Here is a 26,893-nt window from a genome sequence, read left to right on the forward strand (position 1 = left end):
TTTTTTTTTTTTTGCAGTTTTTGGCTGGGGCTGGGTTTGAACCCACCACCTCCAGCATTTGGGGCTGGCGCCCTAATCCTTTGAGCCATAGGCGCCGCCCTTTTCTTTCTTTTTTTTTTTGGTGTGGGGGGGGACATCTCACTCTGTCACCCTGGCTAGAGTGCCATGGCATCATAGCTCCCAGCAACCTCAAACTCTCAGGCTCAAGAAATCTTCCTGCCTCAATCTCCCTTCTGAGCAGCTGGGACTACAGGCACCTACCATCACGCCTGGCTTTTTTTTTTTTTCTTAGTAGAGATGGGGACTCACTCTTGCTCAGGCTAGTCTTGAACTCCTCAGCTCAAGCAGTCCACCTGCCTTGGCCTCCCAGAGTGCTAGGCAAAAATTAATCTTTGCCAGATTTGGGCAAAACAAAACAAAACACCAAACCCACAAACAAAAAACACATAATTTTATTGATTCATATAACTGAAAAGTTAAGGCTTGTTTTGGAAACTATTGGATCTTTTGGCTCAAATGACACCACTAGAACTGAGTTTAACCCCATCTCTCAGCCCTGCCTCTCCTCAGTGTTATCTTCTCTCTCAGGATCCTTCTGGTGGCCCCCCGTGGTAGCATGTCATCTGTAATGCTAGGGGTCCCAGCAAAAAAGAGAGGGAATCTCTTTCAGGAATGCTCCCCTCTCCCGCCAAATTCTAGTTTTATTCTGATTGGACCAACTGGATCATATATCATGCCTGGGCTCTGATTGGCCAGAACAAAGTCCAGGGCTCCTACTCTGGGACCTAGAGACCCTGAGATAGAAGGTGGGGTCGTCCCTCCCACCCTGCACACCAAAAATAAATCTAGCATGCTGGTGTCAGAAGGATGAAGAAGTGCTGGGTTTGGAAAAGTAACACACAAGGATTCAGTGCTACCCATTTAAGTGTTTGAAACAATTTCAACCCCAAATCAGAGGGGCTGAATTTCAAACACATGAGATTCTCTCTGAGCTCTGGCTTGAATGGAGAGTATAAAATAAATGTCTTGATGTTTAACTTCTAAGGTATGAAGGGCAGATACTGAAATATTTGCATTTTCTTTTCTTTTTTAACATTTGCATTTTAAAAAGCAATTCCATGCCTTAATCCAACAATGATGGGGATTTGAGAATGGCAGGAATTTCAGGCAAACTGGTAAGGGTAAGAAGTAGAAGGGAAGTCTTGTGGAGCTCCTCAAATGACACAAAAGTAGACAGTGGCCTCCTCCAGCATGGATGGGAAACTGCTCCTGAAGGAAATGTCCCCAAGCCTCTTGTTTGCAGTCCATGCCTCCAGTCCCACTTCATTGAATCATTCTGCTTTCCCTGAGGTTATGACTGGATTGACCAGTTTCCTATCTGAGCAGACTTGAAGCAACAAAGGCCAACCTCCCTCTCTCTCATTCCCCTGGATGCCTCCTCCCCTTTGCCTTTACAGCTGCTCTTCTGACCTCTAGCTTATATTCCAGTTCCAGATACCGCACAGCCAGAACATCTCCAAGGCCCTCCAGGGCCCCAGATAACAGAACCTTATTTGTTCCCCATGTCACACAATCTGAACTCTTCTGCCTGCCTTCTGAAACTCTTTGCAATTAGCCCCAAACTTGTTTCTTGTTCCTCCTCAATACAATTTGTTCTAGTTGGCATATAGGTTCTCATCTCCTCACCTTTGCACATGAGGCAGCTCCCTGCTGCCTCAACTCAAGTCTGTGTGGTGAGTCTCCTTTATCCACTGTGATCTAGAACAATGCCATTGTCAATGAAGGCTGAATACAACTAGAATTTTTCTCTGTATTCTAACAGGCCTCACTGCTTTTGACTTCATGAGTGAGCTCAAAAGAGCCAAAAACTTCACTCATTTACTTATCTGTAGATCTTTCAAAATCTCCCCAGGCCTTTTGCCAATTCACATGTTTAGTGAGATTATCTTTTCACCATTCCTAAGACATGTTAAGATTGTTTTAGACTCCTCTGCAACATGTCCTATAAACTTTACCTGTCCCTAATCCCATCCCCTATAACAATGTGTCTCTAATTACTTTGAACCATTCTTTTTGTTGTTGTTTTTGTTGCATTTGTCATTGTTGTTTTAGCTGGCCCAGGCAGGTTCAAACCCGCCAGCCCCAGTGTATGTGGCCGGCACCCTATCCTCTGAGCTACGGGCGCCGCCACTTCGAACCATTCTTCACTGGCTGCTCACTAGTTCTATCAATCTAGCTGCATGAAGGATCTCTATCTCCTTTTATGCATCTTGTTCTTCTTAAGAATATAGGAATCGGGCGGCGCCTGTGGCTCAGTGAGTAGGGCGCCGGCCCTATATGCCGAGGGTGGTGGGTTCAAAACCAGCCCCGGCCAAACTGCAACAAAAAAATAGCCGGGTGCTGTGGCGGGCACCTGTAGTCCTAGCTACTCGGGAGGCTGAGGCAAGAGAATCACTTAAGCCCAGGAGCTGGAGGTTGCTGTGAGCTGTGTGATGCCACGGCACTCTACCAAGGGGCATAAAGTGAGACTCTGTCTCTACAAAAAAAAAAAAGAATAGGGCAGCGCCTATGGCTCAACGGGGTAAGGCGCTGGCCCCATATGCTGGAGGTGGTGGGTTCAAACCCAGCCCCAGCCAAAAAAAAAAAAAAAAAAACTGCAAACAAAAAAATAAAAATAAATAAATAAATAGAATAAATTTATTAAAAAAAAAAAAGAATATAGGAATCATTTTTCACACTGAGTTAAGTGTCTGTTAGGGCTAGAAAGGTAACTAGGAGTGCTGAAGATGATACCTAATTGGAAAGTGCAAACTCAATCTAAACACATTCAAATTAAAAAGTGTTAAGACACTGTGGAACAAAGAAAACTCAGTTGTCCAACCCAATAATCTAATGTGCTACAAGTCTGCAACCACTCTTTAGGCTTGTCTTGAACTTTTTCTGTTTTGTAGGACTCTTGTGGGAAAGACTCCCTATTCAATAAATGGTGTTAGGAGAACTGGATATCCACAGGTAAAAGTCAATGTTGAAAAGGATTAGTTGAATTAACATTTAACATATAATAGAGTATGTGACAAGTTGAGGAACGCAGGATAAACTTGTTTTTACACAGTACATTAGGCTGAGCTTGGTGGCTCACACTTATCCTCCTATAAGCATAGCTTCATTCTGGAGGCAAAGATCCAAATTCTTTTCACAGATTACTTAGGCTGAGCCTATTATTATAGGATTTCAGCCATGATAACTGCCCACAAAATGTACTACAGAGAATAGTATCCTATTACGATTATATCACCTTGAAAAAATGAGTCACAACTCCCCTATAATCAAGGTGACAAGAAAATCCAAGACTAATTATGGTGAAAATTGCCAGTGGTATTTTCTACCCCCAGAAAATGCTATCATTTCATATATATAAACATATAAATACATATATAAACATATAAATTTCTTTTTTTTTTTTTGAGACAGAGCCTCAAGCTGTCACCCTGGGTAGAGTGCTGTGGCGTCATAAGTCACAGCAACCTCCAACTCCTGGGCTCAAGCGATTCTCCTGCCTCCACCTCCCAAGTAGCTGGGACTACAGGTACCTGCCACAATGCCTGACTATTTTTTGGTTGCAGCTGTCATTGTTGTTTGGCGGCCCGGCTGGATTCAAACCCGCCAGCTCATGTGTATGTGGCTGGTGCCTTAGCCGCTTGAGCCACAGGCTCCAAGCCTAAATTTCTTAATAGAGTTAATGTAGTCTATGAAACCCAATTTATGTCCAATCTCTCTCAAAAAGAGAAAATTCCATTCTATTTTTATTTGATGAAATCATATGTGTAGGACTGATCATACTTGAAATGTAAAATTCAATTATACTTCAATATTTCTATTTTTTTACATGCCGTTCCATTAAGAATTTGTGATAGATTCTTCTTGTCTGAAGAACCCATAATGGTTTTCCCCTGAAGTAGATGTTTTGCAAGGAGCTGCAGGTCCTCTTAAGGACCCATCCCTACCATTTCTCATTGCTCCTAGACCTCTAAGATTCAAGTTACAGCAGGCCTTACAGAATGAAGCACCAATGAAGTATAATCTGTGAAGAACTGCATTATTTTGCCAATTTATATCAGTCAGTTCCTAGGCTGGAGCAACTTCATAGATGTAGAACCCCTTGAATGAATTTACCAATTTATTTAAACAATTTATAACAACTAACTTATATCAACCTGGGAATATTGTGAGAATAGGTCCTAAGAGTATAGGAGTAGGGAGAAAAAAATATAATTTGGACCAGGCCAAGTTTATTGCTAATGAGCTCAATAGGCAGAGATTCTGGATTTTGTATGTTAGCTCAAGTTGCTAGAAATGGCTGTGGTAGTTTGACTAAAATCTGGCCCCAAATGTTTCCTAGAGTGAGTGAAGTTTCCTTGCTATACTATAGAGCAGAGTTTCTCTCTATTTTGGCACAGTTAACTGGGAAAGTTGTCAGAATCCACGTGGAGTCACTTGTGCTAAAAACTCTACAAATAGGCCACGACAAGAGGGTTCTTCCATACAAATGCCTAATAATAAGAATTATCACAGGTTTGGAACGGTGGCTTATGCTTGTAATCCTAGCACTCTGGGAGGCTGAAGAGAGTGAATTGCCTGAGCTCGGAGTTCAAGACCAGCCTGAGTAAGAACAAGACTCTGTCTCTTGGGGTGTAGTACCACATGCTTATAGTCCCAGCTACTGGGGAGGCCTAGGCAAGAGGATTGCTGAAGCCCAAGAGTTTGAGGTTGCTATGAGCTATGATGTCACGGCACTCTACCCAAGGCAGCAGAGTGAGACTGTCTCAAAACAACAACAAAAAGAATTATCACGAAAGCCTGCAAAACCCATAATCTTGCACAAAGTCCATCACAACCTACATACAAAAATACTTCTATAAGGACATCTGCCCAGCAACTGCCTGTCCAATGTAGGATGATTATCTCAAAACAATAACGTAATCCTCCTCATTTTTTCCCTTGAAAATCTTTGTCTTCCTAAGGCAGGGCATGGAGGCTCATGCCTGTAATCCTATCACTCTAGGAGACTGAGGGGGGTGGACTTCCTGAGCTCACAGGTTTGGAGACCAGCCTGAGCTAGAGCAAGACCTTGTCTCTAAAAATAGCTGGGAGTTGTGTCAGGCACCTGTAGTCCCAGCGACTTGGGAGGCTGAGGCAAGAGAATCACTTGAGCCTAAGCATTTGAGGCTGTGAGCTATGATGCCATAGGACTCAACAGAGGGCAACAGTGAGACTCTGTCTCAAAAAACATACAAACAAACAAACAAACAAAAATTTGTCTTCCTTTCCTTCCCTGTATACACACATAATTCACTGTGGCACACATACTCCCGTTGCAATACTCTCTGTGTTTGTTAGGCAAGAGGACGTACGTAATGCTTTTGTACTATACTGTGCACTGTGAATGCTTAGCAGCAGGGCTGACACTAGAGTGAGTTGAGTGAGCCGTCTAATTTTGTGCCCCTGAGTGCCTCAGTCACCTCATCCTAGTCCTGGCCCCATTTAGCAGTACCCCTGGCCTGTACCCACCTCTCTATGACAACCCAAAATATCTCCAGACATTGCCAAATGTCTCTGGGGGCAAAGTCACCTTCAGTAGAGAACCACTGCCAAAAAGGAAAGTTTCCGAAGGCTTAAGGATATGGGAATGCAAGAGGAGATTTATCATAGAAGACATGCTCACCCACCCTTCACTATGTCCCCAAGAGGGTCCCCAAGGCAGTGAAAATTACATTTGTTAGGAAAGTTCTAGCTTTCTTTTTTTCTTTCTTTCTTTTTTTTGTCTATCTCAGTCCAATGCTGAAATTGTTTTTTTTTTTCTTTCTTCAGTTAGCCTAATTTTTTTTTATTTTGGGTCAGTATGAGGGTATATACAATTATTACATTATTAGTGTTTGTAAGGTAAAGTTCAAAGTCCGAGTTGCAGTTGAGTCCTTCACCCAGGAAGTATGTATACCCCTTCATTGTACCTGCTAGGTGGCAACTAACCAAGCCCCTTTCCTTCCTCTCTGCTTCTTGAATTGAATTGTGTTTTTCTCTTACGTGGGCCCTATTCAAACATGGATGGTTGCAGCACTACAGCTCACTCCAAGGGGGCCCCAAGGATAATATGAAGGGAGGAGGAACTTCACAGTGTGCCTAATGAACAGAGGTATACATTTAGTCGGCTCCTGGATACAGCCTAATAATTTGGCTGCATGGGGAGAAACATGGAAATAACATGACTAGAAAACTGGTGACAAGGATGTCCAGGGAAGCAGTTTGCGGTCAGAGGCATGTAAATGTTGACAGAGCATGAAGACGTGTAAATGCTTATTAAGAGAAGGCTTAGTAGAAGAGGCCATTAAGAATCCGGTGGGAAAGAAGACCCGACCTGTGAATATTAGTCAGCCTCTCTCCAGCCATCCCTGTTCTTGCCCAATGAGCTCATGAACAAAGGCTATCACAGCAAGGAAGAAAATTATGCATGGGCTCAGGGACATGGACTCTTCACCAAGGTCCATTTGACAGAGCTATTGCCCAGTGCCTACCCAGCAATAGCAGAGACCAACACTGAGTCCCTGACGTGGCACCATTCCTGGGGGGTGGAGGAGAGGAAACCAGACAGGTTTCCATTGCATGATTGCCCCCACTGGGAAAGGAGCACTGGAATCAACCTTATGAAAGACAAACAGTTCTTCCCTGCCCACAGTGCTCTGTCTAAACCATGGACCCATAGAATGCTTTATCCACCACTTCTTCTGACCAAGGAACTGACTTTATAGCAGATGAGGTACAGCCACAGGCAGTGTTCCTAGCACTCACTAGTCCTGCTATGTTCCCCATCATCCTGAAGCAGCTGGCCAGATAGTATGGTGGAGACTCAGTCATGGCACTAGCTTGGTGATAATGTCCATCAGGATGCAATATATTCTTTAAATCAATGACTAATGTGTGGTGTTATTTCTCCCATAGCTCTGATTCATAGGTCTGAGAAGCAAGGGATGAACCTAGGAGTGACTCTTATCGTTACTCCTAGAAACCCAGTAAACCATATCTCTTGGTTGATATGGAAGTCTTTCTTTTTTTTTTTTTTTTTCTGAGACAGAGCCTCAAGCTGTTGCCCTGGGTAGAGTGCTATGACATCATGGCTCACAGCAACCTCAACCTCCTGGGTTCAAGCGATTCTCCTGCCTCCGCCTCCCAAGTAGCTGGGACTACAGGCGTCCGCCACAACGCCTGGCTGTTTTTTTTGTTTGTTTGTTTGGTTGGTTGGTTGGTTGCAGCTGTCATTGTTGTTTGGTGGGCCCAGGCTGGATTCAAACCCATCAGCTCAGGTGTATGTGGCTGGCGCCTTAGCTGCTTGAGCCACAGGCACGGAGCCTATATGGAAGTCTTTCAAAGGAAGAATGCTTCCATTAGCAGACATATGATTGATTCCACTAAATTGGACCTTGAGACAGCTTCCTGGCCACTTTGAGCTCCTGATGCTAATGAATCAATAGGCAAAGAGAAAGGTTACTGCACTGGCTATGGGGATGATCCTGACTAACAGGAGGAAACTGAGATGCTATTAACACCATATGGGTAAGGAGGTGCTGTGTCCCACTAAAACTCATGTTGAAAACCTAATCACCAACATTAGGAAATGAGGCCTTTGGGAGATGATTAGATTGTGAGGGTAGAGCCCCCATGAATGGGATTAGTGTTCTTCCAAAAGAGGCTCCAGAGTGCTCTCTTGTCCCTTCCATCATACGAGGACATAGCAAGAAGGCACTGTCTATGAACAGAAAGCTGGCCCTCATGACACTGAATCTGACAGCTCCTTGATTATGGACTTTGCGGCTCCTAAACTGTATGGAATAAATGTTGGTTGTTTATCAACTACACAGCCTAAGGTATTTTGTTATAGCACCCAAACAGACTAAGACAGGAGAAGTATGTCTATAATGCAGGTTATTTCCTGGATGTCTCTTAGATACACCTGGAATCACAGATTACCATGTGATTATTAATAATAATAACTGATAAATGGTGAACAATTACCATAACCCATGTAATAAGGATTGTTAAAGAGCCAGAATATTTGAAACTCTCCATGAGATCACAACTCACTGAGTAATGTGCTGAGGGCAGAAGGAACGCAGTAGGGCAGCGCTCATAGCTCAGTGGCTAGGGCACCAGCCACATACACCGAGGCTGACAGGTTTGAACCTGGCCTGGGCCAGTTAAAACAACAATGACAACTGCAACAACAACAACAAATAGCCAGACGTGTGGCAGGTGCCTGTAGTCCCAGCTACTTGGGAGGCTGAGGCAAGAGAATCACTTAAGCCCAAGAGTTTGAGGTTGCTGTGAGCTGTGATGCCATGGTACTCTACCCAGGGCAACAGCTTGAGACTCTGTCTCAAAGGAAAAAAAAAAAGGAATGCAGTAGTGGACAAAGTGGCCACAAATACCAACTGCAACCATGTGACCACTTGCAGAAACAAAGTGCAATAGTTAGGAGTACTTTTCTTATTTCAATACGAATATATTATTTGTGTATACAAGGTAAAGTTCATGAACTCATCCTGGAAAACGTGCTACATACCTCACTGCTGAATATCACTATAGTCACTAAGAAAGTATTCCCCTTGGAAAGTTATGCACCAACACCAGTGCCTAGTCTACCCTTCAAAGCAATTTTGCAACTCTTTTTCTGGAATGGCCATCACAGCTGTCCTCGTATGAGGTCTGACAATTAAGTTTGTGAACTTGCCACTATGTGCTTACTTTGGCAGCACTGTGGAAACAATGTTTCAGTAAGGTTTCCCTGTGTCTCACAGCTGTGTTCTAGTCCACATGTGGTGGTGTCTTGCTGAGTCGCACTTATTATTGTTGTTGCCTGTTTTTCTGTGACTTACCATGACAGCTCCAATAGTCGTTCCAAAAAAAAGTTCCAAAATTGAAAAATATGACAACTTGCAGTGTAAGAAAAACACCTGAAATCCTGCCTAGATGTGAAGTTAAGAATGTAATAATGACGGCTAATAAATACATCACTCAAAAATATCTTCATTTTTGCAATAGTGCGATGCCATGGATGTACTTCACAATAATCCAGTGGCAGGGGCATCAAGTGGGAGTGGTGATGAAATGAGAATGACCACAAACTGGTGATTTCTATAGCAGGGTGTTGGATTCATGGGAATTCATTCATTATTCTCGTTCACTTTATATGTATATACACACACACACATATATATACTTTATACTGTGTTATAAAGTTTTTAAAAATCATCTTTCTTTTCCTACTGTAATCTGTTCTTTTGCTTAAATTATTACTACTTTTTTTCTTTTTTGAAACAGAGTGTCACTTTGTCACTCTGGGTAGAGTGCTGTGGCATCATAGCTCATAGCAACCTCAAACTCTTGGGCTACCTCAGCCTACCGAGTAGGTGGGAGTACAGGTGCCCACCACAATGCCCCGCTAGTATTAGAGACAGGGTCTCACTCTTGCTCAGGCTGGTCTCGAACTCCTGAGCTCAATCAATCCATATGCCTCAGTCTCCCAGAGTGCTAGGATTAAAGGCATGAGCCAACGCACCCGGCCTATTATTACTTTTTTTTTTTTTTTTAGAGACAGAGTCTCACCTTATGGCCCTTGGTAGAGTGCCATGGCATCACACAGCTCACAGCAACCTCCAGCTCCTGGGCTTAAGCGATTCTCTTGCCTCAGCCTCCCGAGCTATTATTACTTTTTTAAGACAGGGTCTTGCTCTGTCACCTAGGCTAGAGTGCAATGATGTCATCACAGCTCACAGAAACCTTAAACTCTTGGGCTCAAGTGATCCTCTTGCCTCAGCCTCCCAAGTAGCTGGGACTACAGGCACCCGCCATAACGCCCTGCTAGTTTTTAGAGATGGGGTCTTGCTCTTGCTCAGGTTGGTCTTGAACCCTGGCCTCAAGCTATCTTCCCACCTTGCCCCTCCCTCCCCGCCCAAAGCACTAGGAACACAGGCGTGAGCCAATGTGCCACAGCCTGCTTAAATTGTTTAATTCGATTATGTCAATTTACTTCTGTCATTATTTCAAGTTGGCCTAATCTTTTTTTTTTTTTTTTTTCAGTTTTTGGCCAGGGCTGGGTTTGAACCCACCACCTCCAGCATATAGAGGCGGCGTCCTGCTCCTTTGAGCCACAGGCACTGCCCTGGCTTGATCTTTTATTTTGTGTCTTTTTAGCATGAATTTTGCTATACAGCATATTTAAACATGTGTAACCATGATGACAAGAATAGATGAGCTTATCTTCCCTCCCAGCAGCCCTATTACCTGCCACTCCTTTCACATACCCTGTACTTTGGATTCTTGGTCACCTCTGGATCATGAGGCGTTCTTTTCTTTGTTTGGCAAAATCTCATTCCTCTAGGCTCAGCTCAAATGCCACTGCTCTCTCTTCTAACTTCCCTTTCATTCTACCTCACTTCCCTTCTGGAAATGTCAGGTTTTCTTTTCCTCTTGTGCCAACAGAACTTTGTTATATTTCCATTATAATATTTATTGCGCAACATAGTTTGCTGTTGCATTAATGAGGAGTTTTTGGTTGAAAGAAAGGGAAACTTAAACTAGCTGAACAGGAAATCTATTAAAAGAATAACAAGGAACTCCTGAGAGTAGCCAACCGAGCCTGAAGGACTAATCCAGGAAGTTGACAGACTCTTCTTTTCAACCATCTTTCTTCCCTGACCTTCTCTGGGCTACTGGTTCATTCTCCTGCTGAAAATCAACTGTTTTTGCGTTCTAGTCCCCTTGCCAAAATAATGTGGGTGTCCCTCAGTTACCAAGTTTATCTTACCACACCAGGAGTGTCTATCTTTATTTTGAGAGTGTAGCAATTGATTGGCCAAGTTTAAGCCAGGACTTATCTGGGGTGGGATGGGTGGTGGATGGGCAGGATCATGTTATACATAGCCACCACCTCTATGGGTGGGGATGGAGCAGTTAAGAGTAACTGGAGACATTGTAGATGGTTGAAAGTTTCCATTAGAGTTACACATGTGTCTGATTCCCCAGGTAGGCTGTGAGATCCTCAAGGGCATTGACAGTAACTCATTCATCTTTATATGCCTTTGCCAAGAAACAAATATTTATTGAATGAATTTATGACCAATTTTGTGGCCCTTAACTCACGTTAGGCTCACACAAACATCTGAATTAATACATATAGATATATTTTGATAGCCCCTCTGACACATGATAAACATTGTGTGACAGTTGTTCTAGTTTTCTGCGATATTCTTTTTTTTTTTTCTGCCGATATTCTTGTCCACCATCTTTCTTAGCAGAACCTCAACTTTTTTTCCTTGAAGAAGTAGTACATTTAGTTAGCAATATTTATTACTTTCCCAGAGGTGGTGAGGTGACTCAGTTCTGGCCATTAAGATATTAGCCCAAGTTACTGGCAAACATTTGTGAATACTTTGTAAAAAGGATGAATGCATCTGGCTTGTACCTTTTGCTTCCCTCTTCCCCTTCCTGGAATGTGGATATGATGTTTGGATGTGCAGCAGCCATCTGGTGACCATGAGCATAAAGGTTGCTCCTTAATGAAATAGGGTAGCAGAAAAACAGAAGGAGCCCAGCTCTTTGAGTACGTTGTTAAATCTCTGAGTACAAAGGATCAGCCCTAAATAGTAAGTCCCCAGAGTTCTTATTGCCTGAGACAAAAAGCATATAAAACAAAACATATAAACCACTGTTGGTTGTATTTTCTGTTATTTGCAGCTGAATAGCCCTAACAAACTTAAAACAATAACAACTATTTTAGCCAAACATGGTGGTGTGTGCCTGTAGTTCCAACTACTTGGGAAGGCTGAGGCAGGAGGATTGCTTAAGCCCAGGAGTTTGAGACCAGCCTAGGCAACATAGCAAGACCTTGTCTAAAAATAATTTTTTTTAACTAGTACTCATTTTTTAATGGTGTAAGTCATATTCTTACTTAGGGAACAAATACAAGATCCTTCTAGACACTTTAGAGAAGTTTTTCAAAGTATTGTCCATGGATGATCTGCATCAGAATTACACACCCGGCGCCTGTGTGTCCAACCTCATCTCCCAATAGGGAGTCAGAATCACTGGGGCTAGGGCTTGGATATCTGCTTTTTAAACAAATTTCCCAGTTGATCTCCATTCTCAGAAAATCATAAGAACCAGCAACAAATAATCCAAACAAGTTTGAATCATTTGCTGGGCAGAAAGGTAAATGTAGCTAGTTTTTCTTTTCTTCAGTTCAGCACCAAGCTCCACAGGGATGGCTCTTAATCGAATATAATCAAGGAGGGTCCACCCTCCCTTTGGAGGGGAGATGACTGTCAAGCTTCAGTGAGAGCACACAATTTCCTATGTGGTTTCTGCAAATGTTTTGCTTTCTTTGTTAAGTTTATTTTAACCAAATTTTGCTGAGCTTCCTCTAAATGTGTCATAATATCCTACCCCCTTCCTTTTTCGTGCACTGCCAATCATATTCCCATTTCATATGTGCAATACTCAGCATCAAATGCTAATTGTCTAATACATTCAAAATGAACACAATCCAATATAATTCTGATTTAAAATTCCCTTATTTTAGGCTCTCTTGGGTTATTAATTCTTTTTAGACTCAGAATAATCTTACCCAATTTTGTCTTTCTTATTGGACTAAAAGTTATTCTTATATGAAAAATTATAGGTAGGTAGACACAATTTTTAAAACCCCAAATCCTGAATCTAAGTATGATCAGAGGTGTTTTTTTTTTTTTTTTGCAGTTTTTTTTTTTTTTTGCAGTTTTTGGCCAGGCCAGGTTTGAACCCACTACCTCCGTTATATGGGGCTGGCGCCCTACACAATGAGCCACAGGCACTGTCCTAGAGGTCTTTTATTAAGTAACATCAGAGACCATTGATCACTATTAGACTTGTTGCTACGGGTGTCCAACCATGGCCCACCCGCCGCTGGCTACGAATGCTTATCTAAGTGTTGTCTTGGGTCTGTGAAAAGGTCTGTGAATAATTTACATGATATCCATCACCACAGGTGAGCATGTATAGGCAGCTGCCAGCCGTGTTTGGACACCCCTGCCAGCTAGAATATCCTGACCCTAAATTTTGGGATTTCATTTCTCGAAACACCCTGAAATGCACTCTCCTCACCCATCACTACACTATCACCACTTATTCCTGACTCCTCCTCTTTGCTATTGCCCCATGTAGAGTAGGCACCCCCACCTCCTCTATGAAGATTTCTTCAGTTACTCCCACCCATTCAGCTAGCTGTCTTCTGTAAATTCTTATTCTACTCACCAACACTAGCACCTCGTTTTTAATTTTATTTATTTATTTATTTATTTATTTATTTATTTATTTATTTATTTTTAAGAGATGAGGTCTTGCTATATTGTCCAGGCTGGCCTTGAACTCCTGAGCCCAAGAGATCATCCTGTCTCAGCCTTTTGAGTAGCTGAGACTTAAAGGCAGATGCCGCTGTGTTTAGAAAACTGCCTGATTTTTTAAATCTTCCCACAGGATATTTTGGCATGTCAGTTTCCAACTAAAAATCCTTCAGTAGTACTATGATTTCAACACAGAATAGAACCTGAGCATCTGATCCTCTGCTAGGTGCCAGGGGTGCACAGATGAATAAAACACAGCCACCGTCCTATAGATTAGCATTCCATAATGCTGGATTATTCCTAACAGGCATGTGCTAGAATTCTCAAGTTATCTGCAGAATGAGCTGGCAACAACTTCACGGCCCTCCATGATCTGTCTCCAATTTATTTTGCTAATTTTATCTCCCCCCTCACTTACCTTTGATCCAAATTATGTTAGGCTCCTTGCTGCTAGCCAAACACACCTGCTCCTGTTTGCTTAATTTGCTCACTTTGATCTCTGCTCCTGAAGTGACCTCCTCACTTCTCTACCCATGTCTCTGACATATCCTTGAAAACCCAGATATCAAATTCTACCTTCATGAAACATTATAATTGCTCATGAAGTTCCAATTAAATCAAGTTTCTCAAAACAAACTGCACATAACACCAAATGCAATAGCTAGTTTTAATTAGATCCTGGTTTAGACAAACCAATTGTAAGAGATTTTGAGGGGCTGATTAGGGAAATACGAGTATGAACTAGGGATAGAATGATATTAGGGAATTATTGTCAAATTTAGGAATTATAATGTTATTGTAGATATGTGAAAAAGTCATTATTTTTAGATGTGAAAACTGAATTAATTAGGGTAAAATGTTGTAACAGCTCAAAAATGGATGAAGGAAACCTAGCAAAATGAAAATTTGGTAATGCCAATGCTATAGATGTTTGGGATTATTCTATTTCTTTGTGCATTTGAACATATTTCTAATCGAAAGTGAGAACAATCATTTCAAACTTTTTGCCAGGCTCGGCACCCATAGCACAGTGGTTATGGCACCAGCCAGGCTGGCGGGTTCGAACCCAGCCCAGGCCAACTAAACAACAATAACAACAATAACAACTGCAACTGTGGTGGGCGCCTGTAGTCCCAGCTACTTGGGAGGCTGAGGCAAGAGAATCTCTTAAGCCCAAGAGTTTGAGGTTGCTGTGAACTGTGACACCATGGCACTCTACTGAGGGTCACATAGTAAGACTCTGTCTCAAAAAAATAAAAGAAAATAACTTTTTGCCAGTAAAAGTGAAACATATTCACTAAAGAAAATCTGGGGACGAAGAAAAGTAACACAAATAAAAAGCAATCATTATCTACCACACAGACGTAATCATTATTTATATTATGATGCATTTCCTTCTATAAGCTCGTGGACCTAATTATTTTATTTTTATTGACAAAAATTACATATATTTATGGTGTACAACATGGTGTTTTAAAATACACAATTCATTTTATTTTACAAAGTTGTGATTACTTTGGACATATAGTTTTGTACTGATCTTGGATTTTAAAAGGACATATAAAATAAGTTAAAAGTAGAGCACATAAATAAAAGGGTCCAAGCCAGGTGGCTCATGCCTGTAATCCTAGCACTTTGGGAGGTGGAGGCAGGAGGATTTCTTGAGGCCAGGAGTTCAAGAACAGGCTGAGTAAGGGCAAGACCCCATCTCTACAAATCATAGAAAATTAGCCAGGCGTGGTGGCCCACAACTTTAGTCCCAGATACTAGGGAGGCTGAGGCAGGAGGATCACTTGAGCCCAGGAGTTTGAGGTTGCAGAGAGTTATGATGACATCATTGTACTCCAGCTGGGGAGACAGAGCAAAACCATCTCAAAAAAAAAAAAAAAAAAGAGAGAGAGAGAGAGAGCGCTACAATTTCTAACTATGTTAAGTGTTAATAAAAAGTTAAAATAAAAAAAAGAAGAAAGAAAATTTACTAAACAGAGGAAATAACAGAAACCTTCTAATCTTCTAAGACTCACATACCAGCAATTAGTTCTCCTACAATCCTAGATCACACCTAGATCAATGATGCATTTCAAATCATCCCAGAATCATTTGTCTCTTTGTAGATCCCACCGTTTGTAGTTCTCATTGCAGGCTCTCCAGGCTATTATGTGATTATTATTATTTTTAAAGATAGTCTCACTCTGTCTCCCTGGCTTAGCTAGAGTGCAGTGATAGCTCACAGCAATTTCAAACTCAAGTGATCCTCCTGCTTCAGCCTCTCAAGTAGCTGGGACTACAGAAGCCTGCTACCATGCCTAAGTTTTCTATTTTTCATAGAGACAGGGTCTTGCTCTTACTCAGGCTAGACTTGAATTCCTGAGCTCAAGCAATCCACCCACCTTGGCCTCCCAGAGTGCTAGGATTACAAGCATGAGCTACTGTGCCTGGCCTGCTGTGTGCTTTTTAAAGGAAATCACTTGTCTGGCTAACTTGGATCACTGCAGTCATCAGCCACTCCAGCTGGGCCACCACTGCTGCTGCCCCATTTGGCCTTGGGTCTCTTGCCTGCTCTACCTAGTACTCCTTCCTGAGGCTCCCAGTCTACACCTTGCCACTGCTCTTTTCTTCACATGCCTTGTTGCCGATGTTAGCTCCAGCAACATGACTCACTTTTTTCTCAACAGAAATTATTATTAAAATCTTTTAATTCTTTTTATAATTGTGTATAATAATATTCAATATATATATATATATTTTTTTTTTTTTTTTGTAGAGACAGAGTCTCACCCTCGGTAGAGTGCCATGACATCACAGCTCACAGCAACCTCCAACTCCTGGGCTTAAGCGATTCTCTTGCCTCAGCCTCCCAAGCAGCTGGGACTACAGGAGCCCGCCACGACACCCAGCTATTTTTTGGTTGCAGTTCAGCCGGGGCCGGGTTTGAACCCACCACCCTTGGTATATGGTGCCGGCGCCTTACCAACTGAGCCACAGGTGCCGCCCTATATTCAATATATTTTTAAAATTATAAATTGCTACACATCCCACCACACCAATGCAACTGATTTTACTTTTACCCACATTTCTTTTTCTTTTTTTTCTCTTTGAGACAGAATCTCACTCTGTTGCCTAGCTAGAGTGCCATGGTGTCAGCCTAGCTCACAGCAACCTCCAACTCCTGGGTTCAAGCTATCCTCCTGCCTCAGTCTCCCAATTAGCTGGGACTACAGGTGCCCACCACAAAGCCCAGATAACTATTTTCTATTTTTAGTAGAGACAGGGGCTTTGCTTTTGCTTAGACTAGTCATAAACTCCTGAGTTCAAGGGATCCTCCTACCTTGGCCTCCCAGAGTTCTAAGATTACAGGCATGAGCCACCACTCTTGTCCTACTTTTACACATATTTCTTTACTGTGAATATGCTTATATTGTTGACATTTTATATGTGTTACATAATCTTTTGAGTTCCATTTCAAATGGCCACATTTTATATTCCAAAGAATTGAAATACCTTTCAATGACCTGAAATAAGTTGGAACCATTCCTTGGTTATCAGATACTTTACGTAGTTTATTCTACAACCTGGTTTTTGCGCTTCTGGTATCATGGGCTTTTTCCCAAGCTTGTACATGTATTTTCTACCTTATGATGCTATTGCATTCCATAATAAGGATGCAATGTTCTTCAGTATTTAAATTGTTTTCAATTTTCCAATTTGTGTAATGTTTTCATTTTTGAATAGTTAATACATTCCATGCTGCAAAATCAGAAAAAATAAAATGATATACAATGAAAAGTCACTCTCCTCTCTTAGTTCTCATTAAAATAAGCATTTTAATAAATAGTGTGTAACCAACCCAGTATGTAACTTTTTTTCTTAGTGTCTCAAATTTCCTTCCAGAGTTTATTTAAGTAGATACAAGTAAATATAAGTGTCATTCCTTATTTTTGTCTTTCCCTCTCTCTTCTTAATTAGAATGTAATATATATACTGCCCTTCATTCTGCTTTTTTGCACTTAATATCTTATCTCTCCAACTCAGTGCTTAGAGAGTTTCCTCATTCCTTGTTCGGCAGATGCCTGGCTTCCTGCAGTATGGATGCCATCCTTAACTTCCACATTGTAGTCACTGTGGTCATCACTTTGACTCCAGATCACATTTCTACCCATTAATTCCAAAACCTTATTCCATCCATTTTCCACCTCAATCCCTTTTAACTGACTTACATTGTTTCTCCCTACAAACATGTTAGGTCTCTAAAAGAGAACTTTTCCTTCACTTCGAGGTTCCTTAAGGCTCTGTAACCTTCAAACCTCATCCAGGTAGAAGTGTCCATAGTCTTCCATCTTTCCTTGTCACTTTGTGATCTGTCTTCCTCTTTCTTTCTCTATCAAAACTGATTTCAGGAAGGCCATCTAGTAGAAATGTTCAGCAGGTATTTCTCTTTCCTCATCCTCTCTAACATCTGAAAATGGAAGCCTGTTCCTTCACTCCTTAATCTCCTATAAAATATTTTCTGTCCATTCTTCCCCCTTCATACTAAACTGATGATCTCCAAGTGACCATCTAACCTGTTAATGGACAATCTCCCCGTAACCTGGCTACGGCTCACTTCTTAGGCTCCACTTCGGATTCTTCTGTAACACCTACTCCCCACCATAGCCTCGCCCTAGAGATTCCATCTTCCCAATGTCTTCTTTTTTTTTTTTTTTTGTAGAGACAGAGTCTCACTGTACTGCCCTTGGTAGAGTGCCGTGGCGTCACACGGCTCACAGCAACCTCTAGCTCTTGGGTTTACGTGATTCTCTTGCCTCAGCCTCCCGAGCAGCTGGGACTACAGGCGCCCACCACAACGTCTGGCTATTTTTTTGTTGCAGTTTGGCCGGGGCTGGGTTTGAACCCGCCACCCTCGGCATATGGGGCCGGCGCCCTACTCACTGAGCCACAGGCGCCGCCCCCCAATGTCTTCTTTACTCCTCTCCTCTCCTATCAATCTATTGTTGTCTATTACTCCTAAATCAAATCCTAATTTCTGATCATCCACACTGTTAATTGTGGGCTCCTAACAAGTCTTTCTCTCTCTAGCTTCCTTCTGAAAACAGCAGGGTCACATCATTCCCTCTTCACTACTCTTATTTCTAAATCAATGAAGCACTAACTCTCCAATCTGATATTCAAGTACTACACAATTTAAACACAATTTGATCTGTATTGGCATCAGTTAGCATTATCTTCTCCTGCTGTAGTAAGCGTACCCTATGCTCTGGCCAAAGCCATGTGTTATTCATGAAATACACGGTGTGCTTTTGCACCTCCCAGCTTTGGCTCACTCATTTGTAATCCACTTGGATTGTGCTGCCCCTCCATCTCTGCTATTCTAAATCTCATCCTCCCCTAATGTCACTTGCCATGATGGCTTTTTTTTTTTTTAAGACATAGTTTTGCTCTGTCACCCTGGCACTAGAATGCAGTGACCTCACCCTAGCTCACAACAACCTCAAATTCCTGGGTTCAGGTGAACCTCTTGTCTCAGCCTCCCTAGTAGTTAGGACTATAGGTGCTCATCACAAGGCCTGGGTAATTTTTCTATTTTTAGTAGACATAGGGTCTCACTCTTGTTCAGGCTTATCTTGAACTCCTGAGCACAAGGGATCCTCCTGCCTTGGCTTCCCAGAATGCTGAGATTACAGGCATGAACTACTGTGCCTGGCTCATGATAACCTCACCAACTTCCCATCAATGTATAGTTATTTGTGCAGTTATCATATTTCCATGCTGGATTCTAAAGTAAGTAATAAGAAAGTGAACCTGGGGGTGGATCTGATTCCACCATCGTAAGTGCATGATAGCTACAAGCTACTTAATCTCCTGAATCTCAGTTTGTTTAACATTAAATGGGAGAGTCCTGGTCTAATGATGTTGATATGGAGATTAAATGAGATAATACAAGCAGATCATTTTGCACATGACTGGCGCACAGAAGGGCTCACTAAATGCAGCAAGGTACCAGTCTTTTCTTTTCCTTTTAAAAAAAAAAGTTTTTTTTTTGAGACAGAGTCTTACTCTGTTGCCCAAGCTGGAGTGCTGTGACCTCAGTCTAGCTCACAACAACCTCAAACTTCTGGATTCAAGTGATCCTCTTGCTTCAGCCTCCTAATTAGCTGGGACTACAGGAGCCACTCACAATGCCTTTGCCTTTTTTTTTTTTTTTTAAACAGAATCTCATTCTGTCACCTTGGGCAGAGTCCATGGTATCAGTCTAGTTCATAGCAACTTCAATTTCTTGGGCTCATGCAATCTTCTTGCTTCAGTCTCCCAATTAGCTGGGGCTGCAGGTGCCTGCCACAATGCCCAACTAGTTTTTTCTATTTTTAGTAGAGACAGGGGTCTCACTCTTGCTCAGGCTGGTTTTGAACTCCTGAGCCCAAGCAATCCATCGGGCCTCCCAGAGTTCTAGGATTATAGGCATGAGCCACTGAGCCCAGCCCCAGGTACTTTATTTTAACAGAATTTGTTTATTTATTTATTTTGAGACAGAGTCTCACTTTGTCGCCCCTGGTAGAATGCTGTGGCATCATAAGTCACAGCAGCCTCAGACTCCTGGGCCGAAGTGATTCTCTTGCCTCAGTCGTCCAAGTAGCTGGGATTACAGGTGCTGGCCACAACGCCTGGCTATTTTTAGAGGTGGGATCTCACTCTAGCTTAGGTTTGTTTTGAACTGGTGAGCTCAGGCCATCTGCCCACCTCAGCCTCCCAGAGTGCTAGGATTACAGGCATGAGCCACCATACCCAGCCTCTATTTTAACAGAATTTAGAATCCAGCATGGAAATATGATAGCTGCACAAATAACTATACATTGGTGGGAAGTTAGTGAGTTTATCATGAGCCAGGCGCAGTAGTTAGACAGCACAGAACCCTCCACCTACACTGCACTCAACCTGTGTGTCAGATCAGCTTTATGAAAACGGGGTCTACCTGTAGGTAAACCAAGTGCTTAAGGAGCTGAAGGAGGAAGGGATTTAGACAGTGATGAATTAGGAAGGCAAGATTGTCAATGTTTCCAAAACTCCACTATTGAGTTATATATCTTTTGCAATGAGCATTGTACTATCTAGTCACTAAGCAGGACTGCATCTACTCTTTGATAGCGTAATTGTTATGTGTAGGTTGGTTTTGTCTTACTGATTCTGTTGCCATCTCCCGGGGATTCTCTCTATTCTCTATATCCCCCACGGTTTTCAGCGCATTGCTTACACGGTGTGCGTACTTGTTGATTGTAACGTTTGTGTGTTGCATATGTGCTCAGCAACTGAACAGAGGACGTGAGTGTGGGATGCGGTGTGCATTTTCCTCATTCTTGTTCCTTTGAGCAGCTGCAGCCTGGATGGTTTCCCTCTCCGGGAGAGGACAGGGGGCAGGCAGAACCGCTGACCCTTTAACAAGTTGTCCCTCACAGAACAGGTGTCTCCCCCGACTCTCAGCGGAGAGGGAAGGCTGGATACTTAGTGACATCAGCCACGGACCAATGAGAAGTCAGGCTTCAGCAGCCGCGCCAATGGGCGACAGGGGGCGGGCCGGGTTTCCTGGGAGCCCGGCTGGCCGCTCTGGTCCTGCGGCCACCGCAGAGTCTCAGCGGCTCCCGCCGCCCGCCAGGCTCCAGCGACTCCTGGGGGCTCCGCTGGCGGCGCGGTTCCCCTGCCCGCGCTGCTCCCGGACCCATAGCTCGCGCGCCTCCCGCCGCGGCACAGCTCCCCGCTGCTCAGGTTCCCGCGGCAGCGAGGCTCATGCCCCCGAGCGCGGGGCGCGCAGGCCGGCCGGCCGCCGCTGGGAAATAGGCCCCCGGGGGCGGCGGCGGCGGGACCATGGCGCGGAGACCCGGGGCGCCGGCCGCCTACGGGGAGGAGTTCTCCTTTGTCAGCCCGCTGGTCAAATACCTGCTCTTCTTCTTCAACATGCTCTTCTGGGTGAGTATTGGGTCGAGGTGGTGCCTGGGCTGCGGGGGTGCCCCCGGAGAGTGGAGTGGGCTGTCCGCGGCAGATCAGGGGCGGTCGGATGCCCGGTGCAAGGCAAGTGTGGTGAACGGCACTGCCTAGTTTTCTGGGCCAGTGGCACTTTGGGGGAATTTATCCTGGGGAGGGACACCACAGTGGCGCTATGTCTGCAGGGGGTGTTGGAAAGAGGGAGAATTCAGTAAAGTCATGGCATGTACTGGGTGTCGGGTGAGGGTCTGTCAGGCCATCAGGGTGGGTTCAGGGGAGGAGCAGGTTTTCCTGTTGGCTCAAGGCAGACCCATGGTCACGTTCATGATTGGGACTTTCAGTCCTGAGCGTTGGGAGGCCGGGCTGGCAAAGGAAGAAGAGGAAGGGAAGGAAAAATCCAAGCCTCCCTTCCCCCTTGCCTCAGAAAGGATGAGTTAAGGGCTTCATGTCTTCCTTTTGCAGGCCTCTGGTGGCCCCTCGCCCCAAAGGCTGAGAAGAATGGCCTCCAGATGTAGATGTCTTTCCTGTCTTTCCCATGGCAACACTGTCCCCACTTTGCCCACTCCTCTTCCTCAGGACCAAACTACCCTCCTGGGATCTGACAATCTTCAGCTTCTTTAAGTAGAACCCCCTGTTGTGCTGGAAGCCCAGGGGGTTCTTTTTCTTGGGGATGGAAAAGTGAAAAAAGTATTGGACTGGGGCTCCAGACACTTGGGTGTATTCTTATCCCCACTCTGCCATTAATTGTTGACTTGACTGACCTAGGCAAATATGTTCACATCTGCAGGCCTCAGTTCCCTCTGCCATAAAACCAAACCCAGTATGACCAGGAGTGGCAGAAATACTCTGTTGGAGCTGAGGATTCAGCTGGACTACATCATGAAAAGTTACCTCAATCCTGTTTTGTGGCTAGAGAGTCCCTGGCCCCTTGGGATTTGAGAACATCCTTCCCCCATTCCTGGGTTTCTCTTCCAGCTCCTTCCATATCAGAGCTGCTGCTCTGGGAACCCATCATCCTTGCCCACCTCAGCCAGAGGTCTAAAGTCCAGACTTACAGGAGGAAAAAATCTTGAGTCTAAAATATGTTTCCTAGAAGAGGGACAGACCAGTGCTGGAAAGGTTTCACCGGGGCCATGGGGTGAAGTGCAGACACAAAGTCCATAAGTGCTGGCCTGTTGGGACAGATGGGAGAAATCCCAGAGGGTGGTGCTGACAGTTTACTCTCAGCCATTGTATTCCTGGGAAAAGTAAAATTGGGGCTTCTATCAAATTCTCAGTTTTAGAACTAGAAAAAAATTTAGAAGACATTTTGTAGTTGAAACATAGAGATGTTAAATGTTTTGTCCAAAGTCCAACAGCTGGTTAGCAGGGTTGTTCTGGTGATTTTTCTACTGGACCACAGTGCCTCCAGGGGAAGTCCTTGACCCAGGTGGCTGCTACTATAGCTGGGGTATTGGCAGTATTAGTAGTTAACCAGTCAACCCGAGTTGCCATGGTCTAGGTTCTGCTTCAGCTGGGGGTTAGGGAAAGACAGAAGAAAATCCCCCACTACTCCTCTGGGGGCTGTACTAAGGGGAACTCCCCACCTATAAGCAAGTATCAGTGAAGCCTCTTACAAACTGAGTGTGCCAGGCCAGTGACATGCCATCCTCAGAGCCAGCACTAGCATCCCAGAGACCCCAGGTCCTCATTCTGACTTTTTCTGTCAGCCAACACCGTCTCCTTTGGAGCCATTGGCACCTCACCCTTGTCTGTGCTCCCAGTGACAACAGCTGGGTGCATCTGTTACACTTGTGTTCCTGGTCTTTTCTTTTTCTTTTTCTTTTTTTTAACTTCACTACCCGCCTTTTATGAGACAAATGACTTTGGGAGGTTGCAGCCAGGAGAGAGTTTGGCTCCATGGAACCATTTATCTTGGTAAAAATGCTTCATTCAGGGTCAGAGGACTTGGCTAGTCAAGCTAGCAGCACCCCAAATTAGAGTAGAGCCCCTTCTTGACCCTCCTGTAGACTCATAAAAAAAGTTGGAGGCTCTAGGAAAAAGCACACTGCAGGACAAGAGCCCCAGCTTCTTTCTGGCACCAACTTACTGGTGACCCTAAGCCAACGTATCTGTCTCTTTGCCCTTAATCTTTCTCCTCTAAGGGAGAAAATTTTTCTGTCTTGGTGAACTATTTAAAGATGAGTAAATGGCTTTGGGAACTGTTTTCATTCTTCAAGACCGAGGACTAGATCTAAGGACGAATCTCTCTGTGTCTTGGTCTCCTGGGACATTGCCTTTCCTAAGGGACTGCACTTTTCAGGCAATACTGAATGTCACTTCTCCTCCATGCCCAGAAGTGCAGAGTGACATTCCACATGCAGTTCCAGGCCAGCTGGAATAAAGGGCTGCTTCCCCAGAGCAGGGGTTACCTTTCTTCTCTTTGCCTCTTTAGGACTGGATACGTGTTTTCTCTTTTGCTGAATGCCACCATCCAAATTCTCCTCATCTGCTCAGGAAGCACCCATGGATGGGACCATCAGTTCACACCCTTTGCAGACAAAGTGCACATTCTGGCCAGCTTCTTGGGTTGCTGTGTAGGGGTGGTTTGTGTCTGTGCCTGGAACACATTAGGAAAGTGGCCAGCATCTCCTGGGCACACACTTGGTGGTGGCGGTGGCAGTGACTACCTCTGCTGCCGTTCTAGGAGCTTCGCCTCTGGGGGCATTTGGAGTCTGACTCAGAAAGCTGCTGGCTCCTTTGCGTGTTCATGTTTCAAATCTCACTTCCCCTTTGGCTTAGAAGTTCTAATTTTCTTCCTACCCAGGTTGCTGGGTTACTGATTGTTGAGATCCCATGGCCTAGAATAATTGCTCTAAGATCCTAGAAGTTGTGTTTAAATATTTCAGTTAGGAAGTAGCTGCCTTTCCTCATGTCCCTTTGTTGGATAGCCCTGCACAGAGATAAGACATTGGGGTGGTACGAGCCTTATAAGCCTTGGGCATATGCTGTCAGGAATATTATCAGTGCTGCCACCTCCTTCCTTGCTGGTCCTGTTTCCCACCCAGGGGGAAACAGGCTTTTGAGTCAGGCAGAGCCCAGAAGCTCAGTCCTTCAGTCCCTTTGTCTCAGCCAGGCATGCTTGGTGGCTATGCTTCAAGGCTCCCTTGGCACCTTATATATATTTTAGCAGTCACATTGCTTACCTGTGCTGCAATTGTGTGTATGGACACACTACAGCATGTATGGACCCTCATTCAGGTTCTCCGCAGTGGGTGAGGCATCTTCCTCAAGAAGTCCACTCTCTCATCCAGGACCACTGTATGGGAAGTGCTCAAAATCACTCCAGACCACCTGCAGCACCATCTTGTCACCTGGTCTAGAAACCATTAGGAAGTAACGAGGCATCAAGCCTAAACCCCCTTCTAAGGAGCCACTCATGCTCCCCCTGTGCTCCCCCACAATTCCAAATACACCAGGGGCAGAGCTCACCTCCTCACTCTTCCTTCCTACCTTCCCCGTACACCAGACTGACTTCAATAAATGAAGAAGCCAGATTCTTTTCATAAAAACCACAAAATAGCCAGGCATTGTGGTAGGCGCCTGTAGTCCCAGCTACTTGGGAGGCTGAGGCAAGAGAATCGCTTAAGCCCAGGAGTTTGAGGTTGCTGTGAGCTGTGACCCCCATTGCACTCTACCAAGGGTGACAAAGTGAGTCTGTCTCAAAAAGAAAAAAAAAAAAAAACACTTGCACACATACACACACACAAATGCAAAGCACTGAAAATGAAGATAAGAGCCATACCCTTTGCTATGCAGGTCACACACATACCTTCTTAACTCCCCTCTTAGCTCCATTTGCCTTGTAACAATTAGGAAATCATAAACTTCAAGCAGCCTTTACAAAGAATAGAAGAAAACCTGGAGTGCCTCTCAGAGTCTAGGCAGTAGGTTGTGTGTCAGACTGGTCACTCCAAGGCAGAGGGTTTGAATGTATATACTGCTGTGAGCCCTCGGGGACTTCCTTTCCTCATTCATAACCTTAGAAAACCAAAACCAGCCATGGTCTGAGGAAGATGGACAGTACCATCCAACCCGGAGGCTGAGAGTCAGTTTCCCACGGACAGCTGCCTCTTCAGAAATCCAGGAAGAGCAATGCCAGGGTGACCCCAGAAGGACCAGCATGTGCAGATCCTGGCTAGGGAGAGAGAGCACCCTGCTTTGCGTCTAGCAGGCTGTGACTTTATGACTTCATACAGAAATAAGGACAGAAAGGCCTGAGAAACCGGAGGTGGAGGCAACTCCCTCTGAGTAGGGACAGCGTCTGATTCTCACATAGGGAACCACTCTACCCTCAGCTATCCCCCACTATCATCTTCAAAATAAGAAGGAAAGCGATTTGGGGAAGTGGGGGGCCTCTGAGCCAGTTCCCCTGCTTCTTGTAGCCTGGACTTTGGAATGTGGAAGACAGACAAGACCAGGGCTTTCCCTCCAAGGCCGCTCAGACTGGCAGGCCCTGTGTGCTGTGCTGTGTCTTCCCTTTTCAGGGTGCTGTTTGAGGGACTTCCCTCTAAGCTACATGCCAGGCCCCACCACTACATTATCACCCCCACCTCCCACCAGTGCTATCTTCCTTCCCCTGCTTGAACCCACCCTGTTTGGAGATTACCAGCTGCTCCCCAAGAGAACTTCAGGCAGCTGCTTCTTCCCGTGCAGCTTCTTCAGGCAGCTGCTTCCCCCTTCTTCAGGCATCACTTCCTGTGATGGCAGAGGTGAATGCGCTATATCCTGGGGTTGCTGTGAGGCAGAGACCAGAAGGCAGGCATATGGCTGAGGTCATAAGGCTCGGGGACATCTGGACCTAGGTTCCAGTCCCACTTCAGCCACTAACTGAGTGAACTGTGGAAAGTTGCTTGAATTTTCTGAACATAAGTTCTATGAAATGGAGATACTGGTGCCTTCTTGGGGTTGTGGTCAGACTTAAGGGAGATAGCATATTACATATATAAAGCATTTACCAGTGCCTGGCACTTAGCGCTCAACAGAAAGTAGCTACCACTGTTGTTGTTGAAAATAGATCCTAGAGGTCACCTGTTGGGGGTGAACTTGGAGGGCTAGGCTGATCACTCTTCCAGGGAGGACAAAAGAGAGCAGATGAGGATTGAGTCTAGGTAAAGGCTGGGCATGTCTTGTGCCTATAATCCCAGCACTTTGTGAGGCCAGAGTGAGAGGAGTCCAAGTCTAGGTAAGGGCTAGCCTTTGCTGAACGTGCTTTGCTCACATTCCCACCATTAGCTTGAGGGAGCTGATAACTAATGATGTCTTTATATTTTCTAGTTTACAGAGAAATTTCGTATATATTGTAGGAACAGAGCCCCACAATTGTCTCTGAAGGCCTCCTCTAGATCCTCTCCTCAGGGCTTGTCATACCACATTGGTTTTAAGGTATAATCCAGTGGAAATGGACTCTAAGAGCTGATTTGCCTGTAATTATTGACATTTGGGTTTGACAGCCA

The 26,893-nt window shown here is 44.3% G+C and overlaps 1 protein-coding gene across 4 annotated transcripts in view; it reads left to right on the forward strand.

Moving 5' to 3' along the window:
- The window catches only part of TSPAN33 (tetraspanin 33), a 58,572-nt gene that overhangs the window by 16,195 nt on the left and 15,484 nt on the right, over positions 1 to 26,893 (forward strand). For 3 of the 4 annotated variants that reach the window (XM_053553796.1, XM_053553800.1, XM_053553797.1), the window contains exon 1: positions 21,006 to 21,383. The exons of the other annotated variant lie outside the window; for it this stretch is intronic. In XM_053553796.1, the coding sequence (XP_053409771.1) occupies positions 21,282 to 21,383 (102 nt within the window). In that variant the 5' untranslated portion in view covers positions 21,006 to 21,281. Of the gene's footprint in view, positions 1 to 21,005; positions 21,384 to 26,893 lie in introns of those variants that run through there. 4 annotated transcript variants of the gene reach the window in all.

This window comes from Nycticebus coucang, chromosome 11 (assembly GCF_027406575.1).
Source record: "Nycticebus coucang isolate mNycCou1 chromosome 11, mNycCou1.pri, whole genome shotgun sequence".
NCBI classification, from domain to species: domain Eukaryota; kingdom Metazoa; phylum Chordata; class Mammalia; order Primates; family Lorisidae; genus Nycticebus; species Nycticebus coucang.